A 23,739-nucleotide genomic window follows, 5' to 3' on the forward strand; every position below is an offset into this window, starting at 1 on the left:
GGGCTTGCTCTTATGAGACTCCCACATTGCTTTTATATCCTCTCCATTTATTTATGGGATTGTGGATTGTTTTTATTTCTTTTTTTATCTTACAAGCTGTTGTGAGAATTTTTAGCACAATAAATGATATTGGTTGACCTGCACCATATGGAGCTTTTTCCTCTTATTCCCCTTTATATGCCATTGTGCCATTTTTGATCCTGGTTTGCCTACATCCATGTGGATCCCTTCGTGACACCTTAGTGGCCCCTCCAATGGCCCGTTGTGGATTTCCATGGTTCCGGGACTGCGAGTTATCTACCTATGCATCTTAGGTGACACCTAAGGAGAATCACAAGCGCATATGACCCACTGCCGTATGGTATGTGTGTGTCCATCCCTGCTGGTAAGAATACCTTATCCTATTCTTATCACTATCAAGATTCGAGTGTCAAGTCAATCCCGTTTTCACCACTGCCAGGATCATTTGAGTGATACATGTTCACACTAATGTCTGGATTTGAGTGACATACTTACATCTGTGTCAAGTCTGCTTGAAAGGGAGGCCTTAAAGAATTATTTCACGTCTATTTTGAACGGTTTCACTGGATTAGCTTATCAACACTCACAGTGTTATTTTTTTAGCGATTTTACACACTGTGCCGATTTTGTTGTACATTACATTGTTTACTGATTTTCATATAACATGTTTTTCACTTATATGAATATGTTCCCATCTTTGGGGTTTCACGTTTGAGCGCTACACATATTGTTTCACATAAAATATCATGTTGTGTCTTTTAATAAATACATAAAACTATTATTGCTTTATCCTCCCTTTTCCCTCCCTCCCAACCTGCACCCCCACACCACCCAATTGTTAAATGTACACGTACTTCTGTTAGTTGCATAGCCACCGGGGGAGGAAGAAAAAACACCTCTAGGGGTAGAAGAAGTGTAGAAGAGAAGGACGTCCAGGGTCTAATAGGAAAGAAAGGCAAAAGCGAGGGGATGGCGGAGGACGAGATGGAAAGTCTCTTCGGCTCCCCACCATCCCCTCATAGGGGACTTTCCATGGTTACCTTGCCTAATACCGGTACATGCCACTCTTTCACTCCAAACTATTGAATTGATAATCTCAAACCAATTCTTCACAGTTGGCGAGATCTGTGCCCGCCATTTATGTGCTATTCGTTTTCTCGCCTGAAACAGGCATCTCAACACTACTTCGGTGGCAGCGGGTCGGGACTCTGCCTTCCTCCAAGCTCCCTAATGCCGCGTACACACGACCGGACTTTTCGACGGACTAGGTCCGACGGTCTTCCCGGCTGACTTTCGGCGGAGTTCCAAATGAACGGACTTGGCCACACACAATCATACCAAAGTCCGACGGATTCGAACGTGATGACGTATGACCGGACTAGAATAAGGAAGTTCATAGCCAGTAGCCAATAGTTGCCCTAGCGTCGGTTTTTGTCTGTCGGACTAGCATACAGACGAATGGATTTCTCGATAGGAACTGGGTCTGGCTGAGTTCCGTCGAAATTTTTTTAAAACATGTTCTATTTCTAAAGTCAGATTTTTGGACAGCAAAGGTCCGATGGAGCCCACACACGATCAAATTGTCCTATGTATTCGTTCCGTCGGACCTTTGCTGTGGAAAAGTCCAGGCGTGTGTACACGGCATAATAGGCATGTCTTGGCCTCCGGTCCTAATGTAGTCCTAAAGGTTTCATTTATCCTATCTACTATCTCCACCCAGTTTCTAAATAGCTTTGGGTACTTCCACACCATGCGAATAAAATCTCCTGTCGCCTTACACCTGGGGCACTCGTCGTTTTTGTCTCCATCCAAGTTTAGACATTTTTTGGGGGGTATAGTAAACTTAATGTATTAAAAACAAGTGAGATACTTTCTGCGAAGGGGAAATCAAGACCAATGCTCCTTGTTCTAAGATCTTATCCCATTGTTCCGTGGCCATTGCCCCCACGTCCCTCTCCCACCCCGCTCTGCTCTTGGAAGGTCCTACTCCACTTATTATCCTAGGCCCCAGTCTGGCATATAGCTCGGAAATTAGTATCCTTTGGTTGAGGCTGGTTTCATTATTTTTAGGAGTATGGGGATCTGGGTCCATTCAATAATTTGTGACCTAAATTGTACTTGAATGGCATGCCTGATCTGCAGGTATTTATAAAATGCTTTGCTTGATATATAGAATTCCCGTCTTAAGTCTAAAAATGTCTTCATGAAATTGCCCTCATATAGTGGTATTAATCGGCTAATGCCCTGCCTCTCCCATTCCCTGGGCCTCTCTATACCCCTTACTTACGCCAAGTTTTTATTATTCCATAACGGGGTATATTCTGTTACCCCATTGTACCCCATTAGTGCCTTCGTTGCCTGCCATACTTTACTAACTAGTTTTATTGTCTGGCATCTATGAACAAATGAGTCGGCCTCTAATACCTCCACTAGTATACTATATGGGGCCCCCATTGTCATCATTCTATTGCTGGGGTTCCCACCTCCTAGAGCTACACAGCCCACTAGATGTTGCAACGGGGATGCCAGGAAATATGATCTTGGGTGCGGAACCACCATACCCCCTTCTTTAGTTGGTAATTGCATAGTTTGCAAGCTAATCCTAGATTGGCGCTTCTTCCAGATTAATTCCCTAAAAAAGGGATTCTATTCTTTTAAACCACTTTTGACCTATCCAAATCACTTTCTAATGATACTTATGATCCATACCTATGTGTTAATGAATAAGATTTTATTCATCACCTTTTCATATCCTTATAAGATCAATATTGTTATAATGAATACCAGTAAGGATGCAGGAAGCCCAACCAACCTGGAGCATAAACGACACAACTAAGGACCTAAACCACGAAAGGAAGATTTTGAAGACCTCCATTATTGGGTTCATGACTCCTCAGTCCTCACATATTGTCAATTTCTAATGGCATACTATATATGATCAATATGTAGTAGTTATTGACAGTGGGGGAGAGACCAACTGGAAATCAGAGAGTGAGGGTGCAGGGAGCACAGCCAACTTGGAGCATGTATGACACAAATAAGATCTTGAACACCACTTTAATTGGGTTCATGACTTAGTAAGATCTTGAAGAGCACCATTATTGGGTTCATGACTCAATAAGATCTTGAAGACCACCATCATTGAGTTCATGACTCAATAAGATCTAGAAGACCACTATCATTTGGTTCATGACTCTTTACATCACTTTCTAATAATATTTATGATCAATATGTATGTGGTAATGAAGGAGCTAACTGGAGGCCAGAAACTGAGGATGAGGAGAGCCCAACTAACTTGGAGCATGCATGACATAAATATGGCCAATGATGTAGTAACAAATAACAGTGGGTAAGAGCCCAAACGATGGCCAGAGAATGAGAGAGCAGGAAGCCCAACCGACTTGGAGTATGCATGACACAAATAAGGCCCTAAACTATAAAAGAAAGATCCTGAAGACCAACATCAGTTGGTTTTATGACTCCTCCTCACATATCGTCGCTTTTTAATGACATATATGATTAATATGCAGTAATTATTAACAGTTATTTCCATTGTTTCATTGGGACTATCACTGGGTTCATGGCTCCTTACATCACTTTCTAATGACATTCATGATCAATATCTATGTAGCAATGAATAACACTTCATTGATCACTTTCCCATATGCTTAAATGGTCAATAATGAGGTAATGAATAACAGTGGGGAACCGAGGCCAGAGAATGAGAATGCAGGAAGCCCAACTAACTTGGAGTATATATGACACAAATAAGGCTCTAAACTATAAAATAAATTGGGTTCATGACTCCATTACATATTGTCACTTTATAATGACATATATGATCATTATGTGGTAATTATTAACAATGGGGAAAAGTACAACTGGAGATCAGAGACTGGGGGTGAAGGGAGTACAGCCAGCTTGGAGCATGTATGACACAAATAAGATCTTAAAGACCATCATTGGGTCCATCATTGGGTTCATGGCTCCTTACATCACTTTCTAATGACATATGTGATCAATTTGTAGTAATTATTAACAGCGGGGAAGAGCCCAACTGGTGATCAAAGACAGAGGGTGCAGGGAGTACAGCCAACTTGGAGCGTGTATGAAACTAATACGATCTTGAAGACCATCATTGGGTCCATCATTGGGTTCATGGCTCCTTACATCACTTTCTAATGACATATGTGATCAATATGTAGTAATTATTAACAGCGGGGAAGAGCCCAACTGGTGATCAAAGACAGAGGGTGCAGGGAGTACAGCCAACTTGGAGCATGTATGACACAAATAAGATCTTGAACACCACCATAATTGGGTTCATGACTTAGTAAGATCTTGAAGACCACCATTATTGGGTTTGTGACTCAATAAGATCTTGAAAACCACCATCATTGAGTTCATGACTCAATAAGATCTTGAAGACCACTATCATTGGGTTCATCACTACTTACACCTCTTTCTAATGTTATTTATGATCAATTTCTATGTTAAAGAATAAGATTTCATTCATCACTTTCTCACATCCTTATGCGATCAATAATGTTATAATGAATACCAGTGGAGGCCAGAGAGTGGGAATGCAGGAAGCCCAACCAACTTGCATTATGCATGACACAAATAAGGACCTAAACCATAAAAGGAAGATTTGGATGACCACCATCATTGGGTTCATCACTTCAATTATCACTTTCTATGACATATGTGATCAATATGTAGCATTAATAACAGTGAAGTAGAGCCAAACTGGAGATCAGAGAGTAAGGGTGCAGGGAGCACAGCCAACTTGGAGTATGACAGAAATAAGATCTTGAAGACCAAAATCATTGGGTTCATGACTCAATAAGATCTTGAAGACCACCATCATTGGGTTCATGACTCAATAAGATCTTGAAGACCACCATCATTGGGTTCATGACTCAATAAGATCTTGAAGACCACCATCATTGGGTTCATGACTCAATAAAATATTGAAGACCACCATTATTGGGTTCATGACTCAATAAGATCTTGAAGTCCACCATCATTGAGTTCATGACTCAATAAGATCTTGAAGACCACTATCATTGGGTTCATGACTCTTTACATCACTTTCCAATAATATTTATGATCAATATGTATGTGGTAATGAAGGAGCTAACTGGAGGCCAGAAACTGAGGATGATGAGAGCCCAACCAACTTGGAGCATGCATGACATAAATATGGCCAATGATGTAGTAACAAATAACAGTGGGTAAGAGCCCAAACGATGGCCAGAGAATGAGAGAGCAGGAAGCCCAACCGACTTGGAGTATGCATGACACAAATAAGGCCCTAAACTATAACATAAAGATCCTGAAGACCAACATCAGTTGGTTTTATGACTCCTCCTCACATATTGTCGCTTTATAATGACATATATGATTAATATGCAGTAATTATTAACAGTCATTTCCATTGTTTCATTGGGACAATCACTGGGTTCATGGCTCCTTACATCACTTTCTAATGACATTCATGATCAATATCTATGTAGTAATGAATAACATTTCATTGATCACTTTCCCATATCCTTAAATGGTCAATAATGAGGTAATGAATAACAGTGGGGAACCGAGGCCAGAGAATGAGAATGCAGGAAGCCCAACTAACTTGCAGTATATATGACACAAATAAGGCTCTAAACTATAAAATAAATTGGGTTCATGACTCCATTACATATTGTGACTTTCTAATGACATATATGATCATTATGTGGTAATTATTAACAACTGGAGATCAGAGACTGGGGGTGAAGGGAGTACAGCCAGCTTGGAGCATGTATGACACAAATAAGATCTTAAAGACCATCACTGGACCCATAATTGGGTTCATGGCTCCTTACATCACTTTCTAATGACATATGTGATCAATTTGTAGTAATTATTAACAGCAGGGAAGAGCCCAACTGGTGATCAAAGACAGAGAGTGCAGGGAGTACAGCCAACTTGGAGCATGTATGAAACAAATACGATCTTGAAGACCATCATTGGGTCCAACATTGGGTTCATGGCTCCTTACATCACTTTCTAATGACATATGTGATCAATTTGTAGTAAATATTAACAGCGGGGAAGAGCCCAACTGGAGATCAAAAAAAAGATTGTGCAGGGAGTACAACCAACTTGGAGTATGTATATAACAAATAAGATCTTGAAGACCATCACTGGGTTCCATTGGGACATCATTGGGTTCATGGCTCCTTACATCACTTTCTAATGACATATGTGATCAATTTGTAGTAATTATTAACAGCGGGAAGAGCCCAACTGGAGATCAAAAGACAGAGGGTGCAGGAAGCACAGCCAACTTGGAGCATGTATGAAACAAATAAGATCTTGAAGACCATCATTGGGTTCCATTGGGACATCACTGGGTTCATAGCTCCTTACATCGCTTTCTAATGATATTTATGATCAGTACCTATGTGGTAATGAATAACACTTCATTGATCACTTTCCCGTATCCCTATATGATCAATAATGTAGCAATGTATAACAGTTGGGAAAGGCCCAACTGGAGGCCAGAGAGTGAGGATGAGGGGAGCTCAACCAACTTGGAGCGTGCATGACACAAATGAGGACCTAAACTGTGAAAGGAAGACTGATGTGATCCTGAGGACCACCAGCATTGAGTTAATAACTCCTTACCACTTTATAATTCAATCAAAAAGCATACGTAAAACGTGTAGGGTGTGCCAAAGGAATATGATCAAAATAAGTGTATATTATGTTTATTAAAGTAGTGGATAGATCATAACTGAAGGGTCAGTGAACATTTCAAACGTCCCTGCCCTACTCTGGTGCAATGACTGTGGTATGAACAGGGGAAATAAATTTAGGATTTATGACTCACCTGTGCTGGTCTCTGTAGGAGTGTCCTCCTCTACGAATGTCCTCGTCGTGTCATCCTCCTCCATACATGGCTGATCATCCCCCACATACGTCTCTTCTTCTTCTGTCTTAATCTTAACTTTTATATCTATCAGATTTTCTTCCTACACCAAGAAAATGATAGAAAATAACTTTTGTAAAGTATAAAACTTACATATCGGAACGTTGATGACTTTGATGTTCTAGTTGGGTTGCTCCACCAACCTGATGATGGTGGGGGATGGTGTGATCTTCCTGTGTGGAATCCCGGGAATACAGAGGACGGGGACATCTCTCTGGTGGGTTCCCATTACTGGATCCATCTGTAGGAAACACACACACTGACTGAATACATTGTTTCTATGTGTTTATCAGATGATGGGGGATCTAGGTGGAGCCTCCGTACTGCTCTCTCCTTTACAATAAAGTCTCCTCTTACCTTGGGATTCGGTTTGGCATTTCTCTATCTTTACATCCTTCAAGAAGTCCTTACTGTCCTCTAAATGTCCCCAACCCTATATCAAGAAATAGACAGTGACATCCTGACACCTTATAGGAACCTGACACACACAATGATACAGTCACCATCCAGACACATCCCTTGTCTGTTACTGGATAATGTCCCAGAATTCCCAGAATCCTCCTCACCTCTCCTGTCAGCAGATCCATCATCTTCTTGGTGACTTCTAGAATCTTCTCCATGTTGTGTCTCTCAGGTTTTAGGGAGTCACATGGAGGCACTGTGATGGTCATATGATCACCTGACTTCACCAGAGGAAATCTCTGTATTGGAAAACCAATAGGAACATCATGTTAGAATCCCAAAATCCTCCTCACCTCTCCAGTCAGGTCTGTGTTTTATTAAGAGATAAGAGTGATGTCATGTGACCTCCCAGAATCCTCCTCACCTCTCCGGTCAGGTCTGTGTTTTATTAATAGAGATAAGAGTGATGTCATGTGACCTCCCAGAATCCTCCCCACCTCTCCGGTCAGGTCTGTGTTTTATTAATAGAGATAAGAGTGATGTCATGTGACCTCCCAGAATCCTCCTCACCTCTCCGGTCAGGTCTGTGTTTTATTAATAGAGATAAGAGTGATGTCATGTGACCTCCCAGAATCCTCCCCACCTCTCCGGTCAGGTCTGTGTTTTATTAATAGAGATAAGAGTGATGTCATGTGACCTCCCAGAATCCTCCTCACCTCTCCGGTCAGGTCTGTGTTTTATTAATAGAGATAAGAGTGATGTCATGTGACCTCCCAGAATCCTCCTCACCTCTGCGGTCAGGTCTGTGTTTTATTAATAGAGATAAGAGTGATGTCATGTGACCTCCCAGAATCCTCCTCACCTCTCCGGTCAGGTCTGTGTTTTATTAATAGAGATAAGAGTGATGTCATGTGACCTCCCAGAATCCTCCCCACCTCTCCGGTCAGGTCTGTGTTTTATTAATAGAGATAAGAGTGATGTCATGTGACCTCCCAGAATCCTCCTCACCTCTCCGGTCAAGTCTGTGTTTTATTAATAGAGATAAGAGTGATGTCATGTGACCTCCCAGAATCCTCCTCACCTCTGCGGTCAGGTCTGTGTTTTATTAATAGAGATAAGAGTGATGTCATGTGACCTCCCAGAATCCTCCTCACCTCTGCGGTCAGGTCTGTGTTTTATTAATAGAGATAAGAGTGATGTCATGTGACCTCCCAGAATCCTCCTCACCTCTCCGGTCAGGTCTGTGTTTTATTAATAGAGATAAGAATGATGTCATGTGACCTCCCAGAATCCTCCTCCCCTCTCCGGTCAGGTCTGTGTTTTATTAATAGAGATAAGAGGGATGTCATGTGACCTCCCAGAATTCTCCTCACCTCTCCGGTCAGCAGGTAGATGATCTCCAGGGTGAGGTTTAGTATCCTCTCAGTCATGTGACTCCAGTCCTCCTCCATCCTCAGTGATGTGGTCATGTGATCTAGGCGGGTTTCTCTGTAGATGGATAATAGAGAATTATCTGGACTGTACTGGTTATAAAAAATTAGGATGAGGAAATATTGGGATTAATATGAGGGTTGATGTTACATTCAGAATTTCCTGATTCTGTACAATTGCTTCTGACGTGATTAAGCTCAAAACAGATTTAAATTTGTTTGGCTCCTCCCTTAACATGCAACATGCCCATGGCAAGGCGGCAGATATAGGCACATCAGCGGTGATCCACCCGGCTGTTACCCAGCCCATTCAGGATACACGGCCAAACCCATTTTCTGCTGCATGAGGGGGTACGGGGCACAGGACATGGACTGAGCAACCCACAGGAGTGGTTATGTATCAGTTATCGATGTGATAAATCGCTCCTCGTATAACTGAAGCGTTTTGGGCCACAAGTCTTTAAGCTTGATAATCCTCACACAGAGGGTATAGTGGCTATTTTATACCCAGCACTTTGGAAGCATTCGCACCTTACTTTATCCTAGAGTTACCACCACGGACTACGTTGTTCCATCATGGATCACAGACTCCACTGGTAGTGTGACACATGTACTCTGACCCTCCTATTCCTGCTTGGATCCATACCTCTGGTTCCCCTCCCCCCCCTCCCCTTTCCCCTTCCTCCTTTCTCCTTTATGGCTCGAGCCTCCAGGGAGCTGATACAAGTTTGCTCCACATAGAATACAGCATTGCTATCAGATACCGGCCTGAGCCGAGGGGATGCAACTTGTCCCAGTTCACCTGGCGTCCGGACGCTTTGTTTAATTTGTAACATGTTTTTATGTTGTACATGTTTCCTGCATGCTTTTGAACCATTTGGCCTGTTTCATTGACATTCTGAATATATGTCCCCTGCTTATAACCTTGGCCTTTTCCACCATGTTTTAAATAGTAAGTATTTATAACTTTATACAGTGGTTTGCTTGCACCTCCATCACTTACAGTGGTGTGAAAAAGTGTTTGCCCCCTTCCTCATTTCCTGTTCCTTTGCATGTTTGTCACACTTAAGTGTTTCGGAACATCAAACCAATTTAAACAATAGTCAAGGACAACACAAGTAAACACAAAATGCAATTTGTAAATGAAGGTGTTTATTATTAAAGGTGAAAAAAAATCCAAACCATCATGGCCCTGTGTGAAAAAGTGATTGCCTCCTAAACCTAATAACTGGTTGGGCCCCCCTTAGCAGCAACAACTGCAACCAAGCGTTTGCGATAACGTGCAATGAGGCTTTTACAGCGTCCTGGAGGAATTTTGGCCCACTCATCTTTGCAGAATTGTCCTAATTCAGTTACATTAGAGGGTTTTCGAGCATGAACGGCCTTTTTAAGGTCATACCACAACATCTCAATAGGATTCAGGTCTGGACTTTGGCTAGGCCACTCCAAAGTCTTCATTTTGTTTTTCTTCAGCCATTCGGTGGTGGACTTGCTGGTGTGTTTAGGATCATTGTCCTGCTGCAGAACCCAAGTTGGTTTCAGCTTGAGTACACGAACAGATGGTCGGACATTCTCCTTCAGGATCTCTTGGTAGACAGCAGAATTCATAGTTCCTTTTATCACGGCAAGTCTTCCAGGTCCTGAAGCAGCAAAACAGCCCCAGACCATCACACTACCACCACCATATTTTACTGTTGGTATAATGTTCTTTTTATGAAATGCAGTGTTCCTTCTACGCCAGATATACTTGGACACACACCTTCCAAAGAGTTCCACTTTTGTCTCAGCGGTCCACAGAATGTTGTCCCAAAAGTCTTGGGGATCATCAAGATGTGTTGTGGAGAAATTGAGACGAGCTTTGATGTTCTTTTTGCTCAGCAGTGGTTTTCTCCTTGGAACTCTGCCATGCAGGCCATTTTTGCCCAGTCTTTTCCTGATGGTGGAGGCATGAACGCTGACCTTAACTGAGGCAAGTGAGGCCTGCAGTTCCTTGGACGTTGTTGTGGGGTCTTTTGTGACCTCTTGGATGAGTCGTCGCTGCGCTCTTGGGGTAATTTTGGGCGGCCGGCCACTCCTGGGAAGGTTCACCACTGTTCCATGTCTTCGCCATTTGTGGATAATGGCTCTCACTGTGGTTCGCTGGATTCCCAAAGCTTTGGAAATGGCTTTATAACCCTTTCCAGACTGATAGATCTCAATTACTTTCTTTCTCAATTGTTCCTGAATTTCTTTGGGTCTCGGCATGATGTGTAGCTTTTAAGGATCTTCTGGTGGACCTTACTGTGTCAAGCAGCTCCTATTTAAGTGATGCCTTGATTGTGAACAGGTGTGGCAATAATCAGGCCTGGATGTGGCTAGAGAAATTGAACTCAGGTGTGGACAACCACAGTTATAGTATGTTTTAACAAGGGGGGCAATCACTTTTTCACACAGGGCCATGATGGTTTGGATTTTTTTTCACCTTTAATAATAAACACCTTCATTTACAAATTGCATTTTGTGTTTACTTGTGTTGTCCTTGACTATTGTTTAAATTGGTTTGATGTTCCGAAACACTTAAGTGTGACAAACATGCAAAGGAACAGGAAATTAGGAAGGGGGCAAACACTTTTTCACACCACTGTAGGTAGCCTTTCTTTTTTTCCCCCCTCTGGGGTATTTCTTTCTACATGCATTAGGACTGAGTGACAGGTCTAAACAAAATTTGAGGTGCATAAATACAACATGGTGATCTAAACTAAGCCCTTTTTAATGATATTTGTATGCAACATCAAGTAGTAGTTGGTCACATTCAACTGGGTTCATTCTGTAACATTGAAGATATTTCATAGTTTATCAAAGCCATTTCCTAAGTGGGAGACACTACAAAACGTCTTCAGCATTACAGAACAAGTCCAGGCGGATGTAACTAGCTACCAATAGATGTACCATGGCCTGGTTAATCGAGAACCTTTAAAGCCACGCAGTCTTGGCCTGAAGAAAGGGCTTGGAGAAGCTATGAAACGTCTTCAACATTCAGGTCATGATATATCTAATAGTAGTTGATCACATTCAACTGGACTTGTCCTTAACGTTGAAGATATTTCGTAGTTTATCCAAGCCGCTTCGTAAGTTGGAGACGCTAAAAAACTTTTTCAACATTATAGATCAAGTCCAGGTGGATGTAACTAGCTACCAATAGATGTACCGTGGCCTGGTTAATCGAGAACCTTTAGAGCCACGCAGTCTTGGCCTGAAGAAGTGGCTAGGAGAAGCTATGAAACGTCTTCAACATTCGGGTCACGGTACATCTAGTAGTAGTTGGCCACATTCAACTGGACTTGTCCTTAACGTTGAAGATACTTCATAGTTTATCCAAGCCGCTGCGTAAGTCGCTACAAAACTTTTTCAACATTATAGAACAAGTCCAGGTGGATGTAACTAGCTACCAATAGATGTACCGTGGCCTGGTTAATCGAGAACCTTTAGAGCCACGCAGTCTTGGCCTGAAGAAGTGGCTAGGAGAAGCTATGGAACGTCTTCAACATTCGGGTCACGGTACATCTAGTAGTAGTTGGCCACATTCAACTGGACTTGTCCTTAACGTTGAAGATACTTCATAGTTTATCCAAGCCGCTTCGTAAGACGCTACAAAACTTTTTCAACATTATAGAACAAGTCCAGGTGGATGTAACTAGCTACCAATAGATGTACCGTGGCCTGGTTAATCGAGAACCTTTAGCACACGTACACACGGTCGGAGATTTTGCCAACCAAATCCGTCGGATTTTGCCCGTCGGATTTTGTCCGAAACTGTTGCATACACACGGTCGGGCCAAGTTGGCGAAAAATCCGATCTTTCAGAACATGATGACGTAATTTCGTTACGATGGGACTACATTCAGGCTAGTAGCCAATAGCTTTGATGTAGGAATTTGATCTGAGCATGCGTGGCACTTGGTCCGATGAAAATGCTCTACACATGATCGGATTAGGTCTGTCCGGCCCAGTTGGTCGGGAAATATTTCCAACATGTTGGAAAATTGGGTCGGACAGAGATTCGGACGGAATCAGTCCGATGCATACCACACACAGTTGGATTATCTGACGACACGGTCCGATAAGACTCATTCTGACAGATTCTCCGACCGTGTGTACAAGGGCTTAGAGCCACGCAGTCTTGGCCTGAAGAAGTGGCTAGGAGAAGCTATGGAACGTCTTCAACATTCGGGTCACGGTACATCTAGTAGTAGTTGGCCACATTCAACTGGGTTCGTTCTGTAACATTGAAGATATTTCATAGTTTATCAAAGCCATTTCCTAAGTGGGAGACACTACAAAACGTCTTCAGCATTACAGAACAAGTCCAGGTGGATGTAACTAGCTACCAATAGATGTACCGTGGCCTGGTTAATCGAGAACCTTTAGAGCCACGCAGTCTTGGCCTGAAGAAGTGGCTAGGAGAAGCTATGGAACGTCTTCAACATTCGGGGTCACGGTACATCTAGTAGTAGTTGGCCACATTTAACTGGACTGGATATTTTGTAGTTTATCCAAGCCGTTTCCTAAGTTGGAGACACTGCAAAAGCTCTTCAACATTACAGAACAAGTGCAGTTGAATGTAACTAGCTACTATTAGATGTACCATGACTGGGATAAATGAGAACCTTCACAGACACATAAGCTGGCCTGAAGAAAGAGCTTGGAGAAGCAAGGAAATGTATTCGACATTTAGATCATGGTACATCAAGTCGTAGATGAATATAGTATAAAGTTTGTAGAATTCACCTCCGTAACATCTCTAAAATTCGCCCATTTTTAACAAATGAAACCACCTCATTCACTCCCTTGTTATCTCTCGCCTCGACTATTGCAACTCCCTTCTCATTGGCCTGCCTCTCCATAGGCTATCCCTTCTTCAGTCTGTCATGAATGTTGCTGCCAGACTTATCCACCTTAACAACCGCTCAGTGTCTGCCAACCCTCTCCTCCAATCCCTACACTGGCTCCCAATCACCCAGCGAATTAAATTCAAAATGCTAACCACAACATACAAAGCCATTCACGACTCTGCCCCGAGCTACATCACCAATCTTGTCTCCAAATATCACCCAAATCATCCCCTCCGTTCTTCTCAAGACCGACTACTATCAAGCTCTCTCGTCTCCTCCTCCCATGCTCATCTCCAGGATTTCTCCAGAGCCTCTCCCATCCTCTGGAACTCGCTACCTCCACCTGTCCAGTTATCCCCTACTCTTGCTACCTTCAGGCGATCCCTGGAAACTTTTCTCTTCAGGGAAGCCTATCATGTCTCCAACTAATCTTCCAACACTTCCATCAGCTCATTCCCCACAGTTACAAACTTTTGTACCATCTGCCCCACCCTATTAGATTGTAAGCTCTTCTGAGCAGGGCCCTCTTAATCCTCTTGTATTTTATTGTATTATAACTGTATTGTCTCCCTTTTTATATTGTAAAGCGCTGCGTAAACTGTTGGTGCTATATAAATCCTGTATAATAATAATAATAATGATAGATGGTCATATTCAACTGGGCTTGTTCTGTAATGTTGAAGATGTTTTGTATCTTGTGCAAAGACACTTCTTCAGTTGGAGAAGCTACAAACATTACAGGACAAGCCCAGATGAAAGTGACTTGCTAAGTTGGAGATGCTACAAAACTTTTCAACATTATAGAACAAGTCCAGTTGAATGAAACTAGCTACTACTTGATGTACCATGACCTAAATGTTGAATACATTTCATAGCTTCTCCAAGACCTTTCTTTAGACCAAGCCTACGTGTCTCTGAAGGTTCTCATTTGTCCAGGTCATGGTACATCAAGTAGTAGCTAGTTTCATCCAACTGGACTTGTTCTATAACATTCATGATAGACTGAAGGGTGGATAGCCTATGGAGAAGCAGGCCAATGAGAAGGTAATTGCAATAGTCAAGGCGAGAGATAACAAGGGAGTGAATGAGGAGCTTGGTGGTTTCATTTGTTAAAAATGGGCGAATTTTAGAGACGTTACGGAGGTGAATTCTAAAAACTTTATACTATATTCATCTACTACTTGATGTACCATGATTTAAATGTTGAATACATTTCATAGCTTCTCCAAGCTCTTTCTTCAGGCCAGCTTATGTGTCTGTGAAGGTTCTCCTTTATCCAGGTCATGGTACATCTAATAGTAAGTAGCTAGTTACATTTAACTGCACTTGTTCTGTAATGTTGAAGACCTTTTGCAGTGTCTCCAACTTAGGAAATGGCTTGGATAAACGTCCAAATATCCAGTTCAGTTGAATGAGGGCAACTACTACCAGATGTACCGTGACCCGAATGTTGAAGACATTCCATAGCTTCTCCTAGCCACTTCTTCAGGCCAAGACTGCGTGGCTCTAAAGGTTCTCGGTTAACCAGGCCACGGTACATCTATTGGTAGCTAGTTACATCCACCTGGACTTGTTCTATAATGTTGAAAAAGTTTTGTAGCGTCTCCAACTTAGGAAGCGGCTTGGATAAACTACGAAATATCTTCAACGTTAAGGACAAGTCCAGTTGAATGTAATCAACTACTATTAGATATATCATGACCTGAATGTTGAAGATGTTTCATAGCTTCTCCAAGACCTTTCTTCAGTCCAAGCCTACGTGTTCTCATTTATCCAGGTCATGGTGTCAACTACTATTAGATATACCATGACCAGGAAACACGAGAACCTTCACAGACATAAAAATCAAGACACGCAATAAAATCTGCAACCAACTGATAATGCTATACGCTCCACCCAAAAAAGTTGACGGCTAACATGAAATTGTACAAATCCAACAATTTTCCAAATCGAAGAAAATATTCTGTGAGTGCACACAGGTTGTCACCCTTAAGTGGTTAATGTAATTTCTATGTGGTATATATGTGAGCGTCTTAGCATCAGCCGGTGATGAAAGTCATCATATGTTGATATAATATCTTATTACCTCCTCTGTTGCCAGTTCCAGCAATGTCTCCTCTCTACTTCCTCCCGACTCTGCTCCTAACTTCCTATTTATACCTGACATCACTTCCTTTCCATGCGTTCCAGCGCTTCCTGTCTGTGCGTTCCACGATGAAGGTCGCCATCTTGTGGCGAATATGAAAACTGCAGCCTTCGTTAACTCTTAGCCCCCGTACACACGGTCGGAGAATCCGTCGGAATGTGTCCTATCGGACCGTTTTGTCGGATAATCTGACTGTGTGTGGTCTGCATCGGACTGATTCCGTTGGAATATCCGTCGGACCAAGTTTTCCAACATGTTGGAAATATTTTCCGACCAACTGGTCCGATAGGACATACTCCGATCATGTGTAGAGAATTTTGATCGGACAAAGTGCCACGCATGCTCAGATCAAATTCCTACATCAAAGCTATTGGCTATTAGCCTGAACGTAGTCCCATCGGTGTCAGTGGTTATTGGTTAACTATCCGACAGACAGAAATTGTTCACGGCTCATGGAACCACTAGAAACCTCTGGAGCAGTGATTCTCAACCAGGGTTCCATGGAACCCTAGGGTTCCTCCAGAGGTTGCTAGGGGTTCCTTCAGAATTGGGCCATTTCTGCCTCTTGGATAAGTTCCCACCGACACCATTGATCTTTCTAACTATCTGTAAGGAGGTAATTCTTCCCAATGACCATGACCCTAATGCATCATGAGTTGTAGATTTCTAATTTTTATCAGGGGTCCCCTGAGACCGGAGAACTATTTCAAGGGTTCCTCTGTGTTGAAAAGGTAGAGAAAGGCTGCTCTGGAGGAACCCTTGGGTTCCACAGAACCCTCGTTGAGAAAGGCTGGGTTGGCCCATAACAAAAACTGTTGAACTCTATTATCTAATATTGAGGAAAGAGCATAAAAAAAGGAATTGAAGTTAAAGTTTGAGGCTTATAGATGTTGCTGGGAAGTGATTGGCGCCGACGCAATCCATCTGTCCTGAGTGTTCTATAAACTAGACCACATGGAGTTTAGATATGGAGGTTTATTTTATTTATGGTTTTTCACTCTTTTAATAAAACAATGAAGTTTGTTGGATTTTAGGTATGTATGCGTTATGTGGCTTTACATACGTGTTTTATAAGGCTAACATTACACCTATGGGCTTCCAATGTCATGAGTTTTCTCAAATTTGAGCTAGAATGGTGTTCCAAATGTAGCAAGGCCAAGATCTCACATTCTTTTGCCAGAGGTGGGTTTCGATGAGCATCCATTTCCATGTGTTTTGTTTGTCATATGCTCCTCTTGACTTTTATGGGCCCCTTGACACATATGGATGAATTAAAAAGCGACCCTGAAGTAGTGCATTGTTCATATCTACATACTTCTTCATGTTATGACTAATGTATCACCCCCCCCCCCCCCCCCCCGGGGGGTTTCTAGGTATATTTCTTTCGTTTTTGGCTCCTTCTGTACTCAAGGGGAGCAGAGATTTAGCTTGGTCTTTTCAGGGCTTCACGGGCTGGGAGTTGGGTTGCTGCCCCCTGCCTCTGAAAGAATCTTCCAGTGCTTTAGGGAGGAAGAATTCAAATAAACAGCATGAATATTACTCAGGGTCTGGCCAATCCTTGAGGAGGGGAACCCAGATGGTGGTTGAGGGGCTGATAGTCTGAAGCCCTGGAGAGATTGCCTTTCTCCAGGAAAAGAAGAGTTCCCAGGCTCCGAGGGGGCTGTTGCCCTTGAGGCAGCTTAAGGATTGGGTTGCTGTTCTGCAAGGTTTCAAGAGCGACAGTGCTGGAACCAAGAAGTAGCCTGGTGCTGACTGAAAGGAATCTTCGAGAAATCTGAGCTGTGTGCTTGTGCCCCAACAGCATGTATCTACCCTAATCATGTGTGCTTGTGTGTGTGTGTATGTGCCCTAACTGTACATTTTTGTCCTGACCATGTGTGTGCCCTGAGCGTGTGTGCACCCTATTGCTGTGTGCTGTTAGTGGAGGTGGCTCACAGCCTTAATTTCCTGGGTATGTAATAACTTAAAAGGAGTTAGAAGAAGGAGAGACACGGTGGTATGATCCCTCCTGGCAGGTGACGTGGGACCACCCTGGTCTTCATAAGAGCTTCTGATGGCAGATATGGACCAGAAGCCCTAGTGGCTCCAGTTTTCTTTGCTGCAAGCTGTCACCAAGTTGATATGCTCAGGATTGCCCCACCAAGGGGGTAGCTGGAACAGATCAGCTACAATATAGAGACTGTAAACCAAATGCTAGGCAGAGGAACAGTCAGGTCTGAGCAGAGGTCATGGGCAGGCGGCAGGCAAGAAAATAGACAGGTAGAGGCAGAGGTTGTGGGTGGGTTGCATGCAATAGTTAGGTTGAGGCAGAGGTTGTGGGCAGGCAATAGGCAAGAAAATAGGTCGAGGCAGAATTTGTGGGCAGGTAACAGGCAAGAAAATAGGTTGAGGCCGAGGTTGTGGGCAGGTGAAAGGCAATAGTTAGGTTGAGGCAGAGGTTGAGGGACGGTGGCAGGCAAGTAAATAGTCAGGTCAAGGCAGGGGCCTTGGACAGACAGCAGGCAATAGTCAGGTCAAAGCAGAGGTTGTGGGAAGGCAGCAGGCAATAGTCAGGTCAAGGCAGAGGTTGTGGGAAGGCAGCAGGCAATAGTCAGGTCAAGGCAGAGGTTGTAAAACTGCCAGGTTGAAGCAGAGGTATTGAGTGGGCAGGCAGCAGGCAAGAAGACTGGCATTTGACCATGAAGGGGGGACACACAGAGTGGTGACAAAGGCTGGTCTTTAATATTCCAGAGGATCACGGTAAATAGAAGAAGTGTGAATGAGGGTTTGGTGGATGGAGACTGTGAATGGAGATGGAGGATTCAAGGAAAGAGAGGGAGGGCAACCAAGGCATTATGGGTATATGGATGCTGAGGACCATGATTCAACACTTAGAAGAGGAGGACATACTATCCATAAATGAAGTAGGAGATGGGGGCCATGCAAAAATGATTGACATATGGATGTTGAGGGCCACGATTCAACACTGAAAACAGAAGGCCATACTGTCCATAAATGAAATAGGAGCTGGAGGCCTTGCAATGTATTATCGGTATATCGATGCTGAGTGACTGTGTCACACTTGAAAATTCATAACGGGAGAACATACTGTGCATACATTATATAGGAGATGGGGGCCATGCAAGAAATTATTGGTATATGGATACTGAGGGCCACGATTCAACACTAAGAACGGAAGGACATACTGTCCTTAAATGAAGTAGGAGATGGAGTCCATACAAGCCATTGTGGATATATGGATGCTGAGGGCCAAGATTCAAAATTCAGAATGTCTATAAATGTAGTAAGTGATGGAGGCCATGCAAGGCAATGTGTGTATACGGATGCTGAGGGCCATGAATGCACACTGAGAACGGGAGGACATACTGTCAATAAATTAAGTAGGAGATGGAGGCCATGCAAGGCATTATAGTCATATAGATGCTGAGGGCTATGATTATAAATTTAGAATGGGAGGACATGCTGTCCATAAATGAAGTAGGAGATGGAGGCCATGCAAGGCATTGAGGGTATACTGTATGGATGTTGAGGGCCATGATTCAACACTGAGAACAGGAGAACATACTGTCCATAAATTAAGTAGGAGATGGAGGCCATGCAAGCCATTATGGGTATATGGATGCTGAGGGCCACGATTCAACACTAAGAACGGAAAGACATACGGTCCTTAAATGAAGTAGCAGATGGAGTCCATACAAGCCATTGTGGATATATGGATGCTGAGGGCCAAGATTCAAAATTCAGAATGGGAGGACATACTGTCTATAAATGTAGTAAGAGATGGAGGCCATGCAAGGCAATGTGTGTATACGGATGCTGAGGGCCATGAATGCACACTGAGAACGGGAGGACATACTGTCAATAAATTAAGTAGGAGATGGAGGCCATGCAAGGCATTATAGTCATATAGATGCTGAGGGCTATGATTATAAATTTAGAATGGGAGGACATTCTGTCCATAAATGAAGTAGGAGATGGAGCCCATGCAAGGCATTGAGGGTATACTGTATGGATGTTGAGGGCCACTATTCAACACTGAGATCAGGAGGCCATGCTGTTCATAAATGAAGTAGGGGATGGAGGCCATGCAAGGCATTATGGGATTTTGGATGCTGAGGGCCACAATTCAACAATGGAAACAGGAGGCCATACTGTCCATAAATGAAGTAGGGTATGGAGGCCATACACGGCATTATGGGTATATGGATGTTGAGGGCCATGATTTAACACTGAGAACAGGAGGTCATACTGTCCATAAATGAAGTAGGAGATGGGGGCCATGCAAGCCATTATGGGTATATGGATGCGGAGGGCCACGATTCAACACTGAGAACAGGAGGTCATACTGTCCATAAATGAAGTAGGAGCTGGAGCCCATACAAGGAATTATGGGTATATGGATGCTGAGGGCCACAATTCAACACAAAACAGGAGGACATACTGTCCAAAAATGTAGGGTATGGAGGCCATGCAAGGCATTATATGTATATGGATGCTGAGGGTCACGATTCAACACTGAGAACAGGAGGACATACTGTCCATAAATGAAGTAGGAGCTGGAGGCCATACAAGGAATTATGGGTATATGGATGCTGAGGGCCACAATTCAACACAAAACAGGAGGACATACTGTCCAAAAATGTAGGGTATGGAGGCCATGCAAGGCATTATGGGTATATGGATGCTGAGAGCCACGATTCAAAATTCAGAACGGGAGAACATACAGTCCATAAATAAAGTAGAAGATGGGGGGCGTGCAAGAAATTATAGATTTATGGATGCTGAGGGCCACTATTCAGCACTGAGATCAGGAGGCCATACTGTTCATAAATGAAGTAGGGGATGGAGGCCATGCAAGGCATTATGGGATTTTGGATGCTGAGGGCCACAATTCAACAATGGAAACAGGAGGCCATACTGTCCATAAATGAAGTAGGGGATGGAGGCCATACACGGCATTATGGGTATATGGATGTTGAGGGCCATGATTTAACACTGAGAACAGGAGGTCATACTGTCCATAAATGAAGTAGGAGATGGAGGCCATGCAAGACATTATGGGTATATAAATGCTGAGGGCCATAAATGAAAAAAATATAAACTCATACACAAGTAAACGTACTACAGAATTTATTTCTGTGAGACAAAAGTATAAAAGAAAACTTCCTTATGGTATTAGAAAAGAATAGCAAGAAAAAAAAATAGAGTCCAGGTACATTTTAATTACCCGACTTACAAATATTGTAATGATTTCAAGTATATACATGATTTAATCTACATATATTTAATAGTAAAACATAAACTTTGGAAAACAATTTTCATATTTCTATTTTTTTTTGGTAGATACGTTACATTGAAAACCTTATTTACCAAGTATAAACAGTAGGGGGCACTTTCCCAAAAATTTAACTGTGTGGGCTCACAGCGAGTGGTGCACCAATTAGCCCTTGGGTGTAGTCTGATCAGCCCTGTTCTTCAGCCCAAACGCAATATTTGTCTCCTCTCTTATCACCATCTCTTGCTTGGAAGCTTCTGCCGACTTATCCGGGCTTACACACTATGCGAGATCAGAAAAAGCTGTCTGGTCCACAGGGGCGGACTGGTCATTCGGGCACCCGGGCACTGCCCGATGGGCCCCATCAGGGTTGCCAGCCTCAATAAAACCAGGGACAGTATGTAAAAATCTGTGTTTTTTTTTTTAAAGATCCCAAGATTATAGCTGCCCCACCTCTCCAGTACCTTTTCAGTGTGTGTGTGTATTCTGTGTGTGTATACGGTGTGTGTATATTGTGTGTCTGTGTGTGTGTATACTGTATGTGTATACTGTGTGGCCATAATCTATTGCCTGGGGCCCCATAATCTCCTATTACCTGGGGGCCCCATAATCTCCTATTGCCCAGGGGCCCCATAATCTTCTCCTATTGCTTGGGGGCCCCATAATCTCCTATTGCTTGGGGGCCCCATAATCTCCTATTGCCTGGTGGCCCCATAATCTTCTCCTATAGCCCGGGAGGCCCCATGAGTTGTCAGTCCGCCCCTGCTGGTCCATGAATATTATGGATGAGAAATCCCATGGAAAAGTGGGTGTTGCCATCCAAAGGGATAGACGATCTGCTTAGATGAACCTCTTCCTGATGGCTGTAGGTGGTAGGACTGGTGGACTTTAAAGGTCCAGATGCCACATATAGGCCTTCACGGGGAACCACCGTTTGGTGTTGAGGGAGTACACCCAGCATAGTGACTGAGCTGTCGGGGACGTCTCCCGGTCGTTGTTTACGATTGGGAGCTCCCGATCATGTGACAACTGTAAAAGCCAACCGTGTGTCATCATGAAGCCCCACCTCTTCCTCCTTCTTAAAGGGCCATGGGACTGGGACAAGTGGCTAAAGAGAATCTTCACATGGCTACGGCAAAAATAAAATACCAATGCTGTAGATCAGTGGTTCTCAACCTCAGTCCTCAAGTACCCCCAACAGGCCATGTTTGCAGGTTTTCCTTTATCTTGAACAGATGCTTTAAATCACAGTCAATGGCTTGGTATTTTGGACAGCTATTGTATCTAAGAGAAATTCCCAAAACCACTGCTGTAGATACTTACCAGCCCATGGAGTCCAACGGTGGCCTCCAGCTGGTTCTTCCCAAAGTCCCATCTATGTTTCGGGAGCCGGCTACCACTTCCTGATGTCTCAGAGCTGGTGGCCCCCTACTGCCCACCGATGAGACACGTCAGATCCAGGAGGCCTGGTCCTGTAGACCAGGAAAAGGAAAAAAAAAATTGGTCGGCCGCACTTCTATAATCACGTTCATTGTAGAATCTTAGACACAGCCAAAGAGAATACAGAACAAAAACTAACACGTTTAATGCGAAACGCGTTCGATTTTGTTCTGTGTTCCCCTCTGCTGTGTCTATAGATTCTACAGTGAAGGTGATTTTACAAGTACCGCCGACCATTTTTTTTACCTTTTCCTGGTCTACAGGACCAGACTTCCTGCATCTGGAGCGTCTCATGGGTGGGCAGTAGAGGGTAACCAGCTCTGGAGACATCAGAAAGTGGCAGCCGGCCCCCGAAACAAAGATGGGGCTCTGGAATGAACCAGCTGGAAGACAACGTTGGACTCCATGGGCTGGACCAGACTTCCTGCATCTGACGTGTCTCATGGGTGGGCAGTAGAGGGTCACCAGCTCTGGAGACATCAGAAAGTGGCAGCCGGTGTTGTGTCGAATACTGTCACCCATTGGATAGTGTCCGCCCCGCCTGCGCAGTACAGAGGACAAGAAAACGCCGAAAGTCTCCAAAGATGTCCAGGTTCAAGCCCCATCATCCAGAGACATAGACATTTGGACAAAAAATTGCAGAGTGAAGCGAGGCCGTGCCCGAAGAGTGGCGAGCGAAGCAAGCCTGCGAGGGGCCGTCTTACTAAGTGCTGTTTAACGTCATCTACCGTATGTCCACTTGCATGGTGGGGCTTGAACCTGGACTCAGGGCACAAGGCACTATTAAGTGTGCAGGCGCCGTTCATCTTCAGAGACTTTCGGCATCTCCTTGTCCTTCTGTCTGCACAAGCGCAGGGCGGACACTATCCGATGGGGGGACGTTCTCGGCAGAACACTGGCTCCCGAAACAAAGATGAGGCTCTTGAATGAACCAGCTGGAAGACAACATTGGAGTCCATGGGCTGGTAAGTATCTACAGCAGTGGTTCTCAACCCCAGTCCTCAAGTACCCCCAACAGGGCCACCACCTAATCAGTGTGGTAGTAGCAGTGAATCAGCGGACCGGCCTGGAGCCTGTTTTGGTCCTGTAGACCCCTGGGACATGATCACGAGGGGGGGTTAGGTCATGGGGTTGGAGGGAGGGGCCTAGTGAAGCAACGGATGGCTGGGAGACCCCTG

At 43.7% G+C, this 23,739-nt stretch overlaps 3 protein-coding genes across 3 annotated transcripts in view; 1 reads left to right on the forward strand and 2 right to left on the reverse strand.

Moving 5' to 3' along the window:
• The window catches only part of LOC143955383 (uncharacterized), a 54,976-nt gene extending 39,117 nt beyond the window's left edge, over positions 1-15,859 (reverse strand). The window contains exons 1-3 of the mRNA XM_077465442.1: positions 15,787-15,859; positions 8,773-8,887; positions 7,564-7,698 (exon numbers count right to left, since the gene is read on the reverse strand). Coding sequence (XP_077321568.1) covers positions 7,564-7,698; positions 8,773-8,868 — 231 coding nt within the window. The 5' untranslated portion in view covers positions 8,869-8,887; positions 15,787-15,859. The remainder of the gene's footprint in view (positions 1-7,563; positions 7,699-8,772; positions 8,888-15,786) is intronic.
• The window catches only part of LOC143955620 (uncharacterized), a 231,789-nt gene that overhangs the window by 83,059 nt on the left and 124,991 nt on the right, over positions 1-23,739 (forward strand). The gene's annotated exons all lie outside the window — the stretch shown is intronic.
• The window catches only part of LOC143955555 (uncharacterized), an 89,920-nt gene that overhangs the window by 55,868 nt on the left and 10,313 nt on the right, over positions 1-23,739 (reverse strand). The window lies entirely within an intron of this gene.

This window comes from Lithobates pipiens, unplaced genomic scaffold, assembly GCF_037356315.1.
Source record: "Lithobates pipiens isolate NorthernLeopardFrog02 unplaced genomic scaffold, aLitPip1_a1.2 Scaffold_35, whole genome shotgun sequence".
Lineage (NCBI taxonomy): Eukaryota > Metazoa > Chordata > Amphibia > Anura > Ranidae > Lithobates > Lithobates pipiens.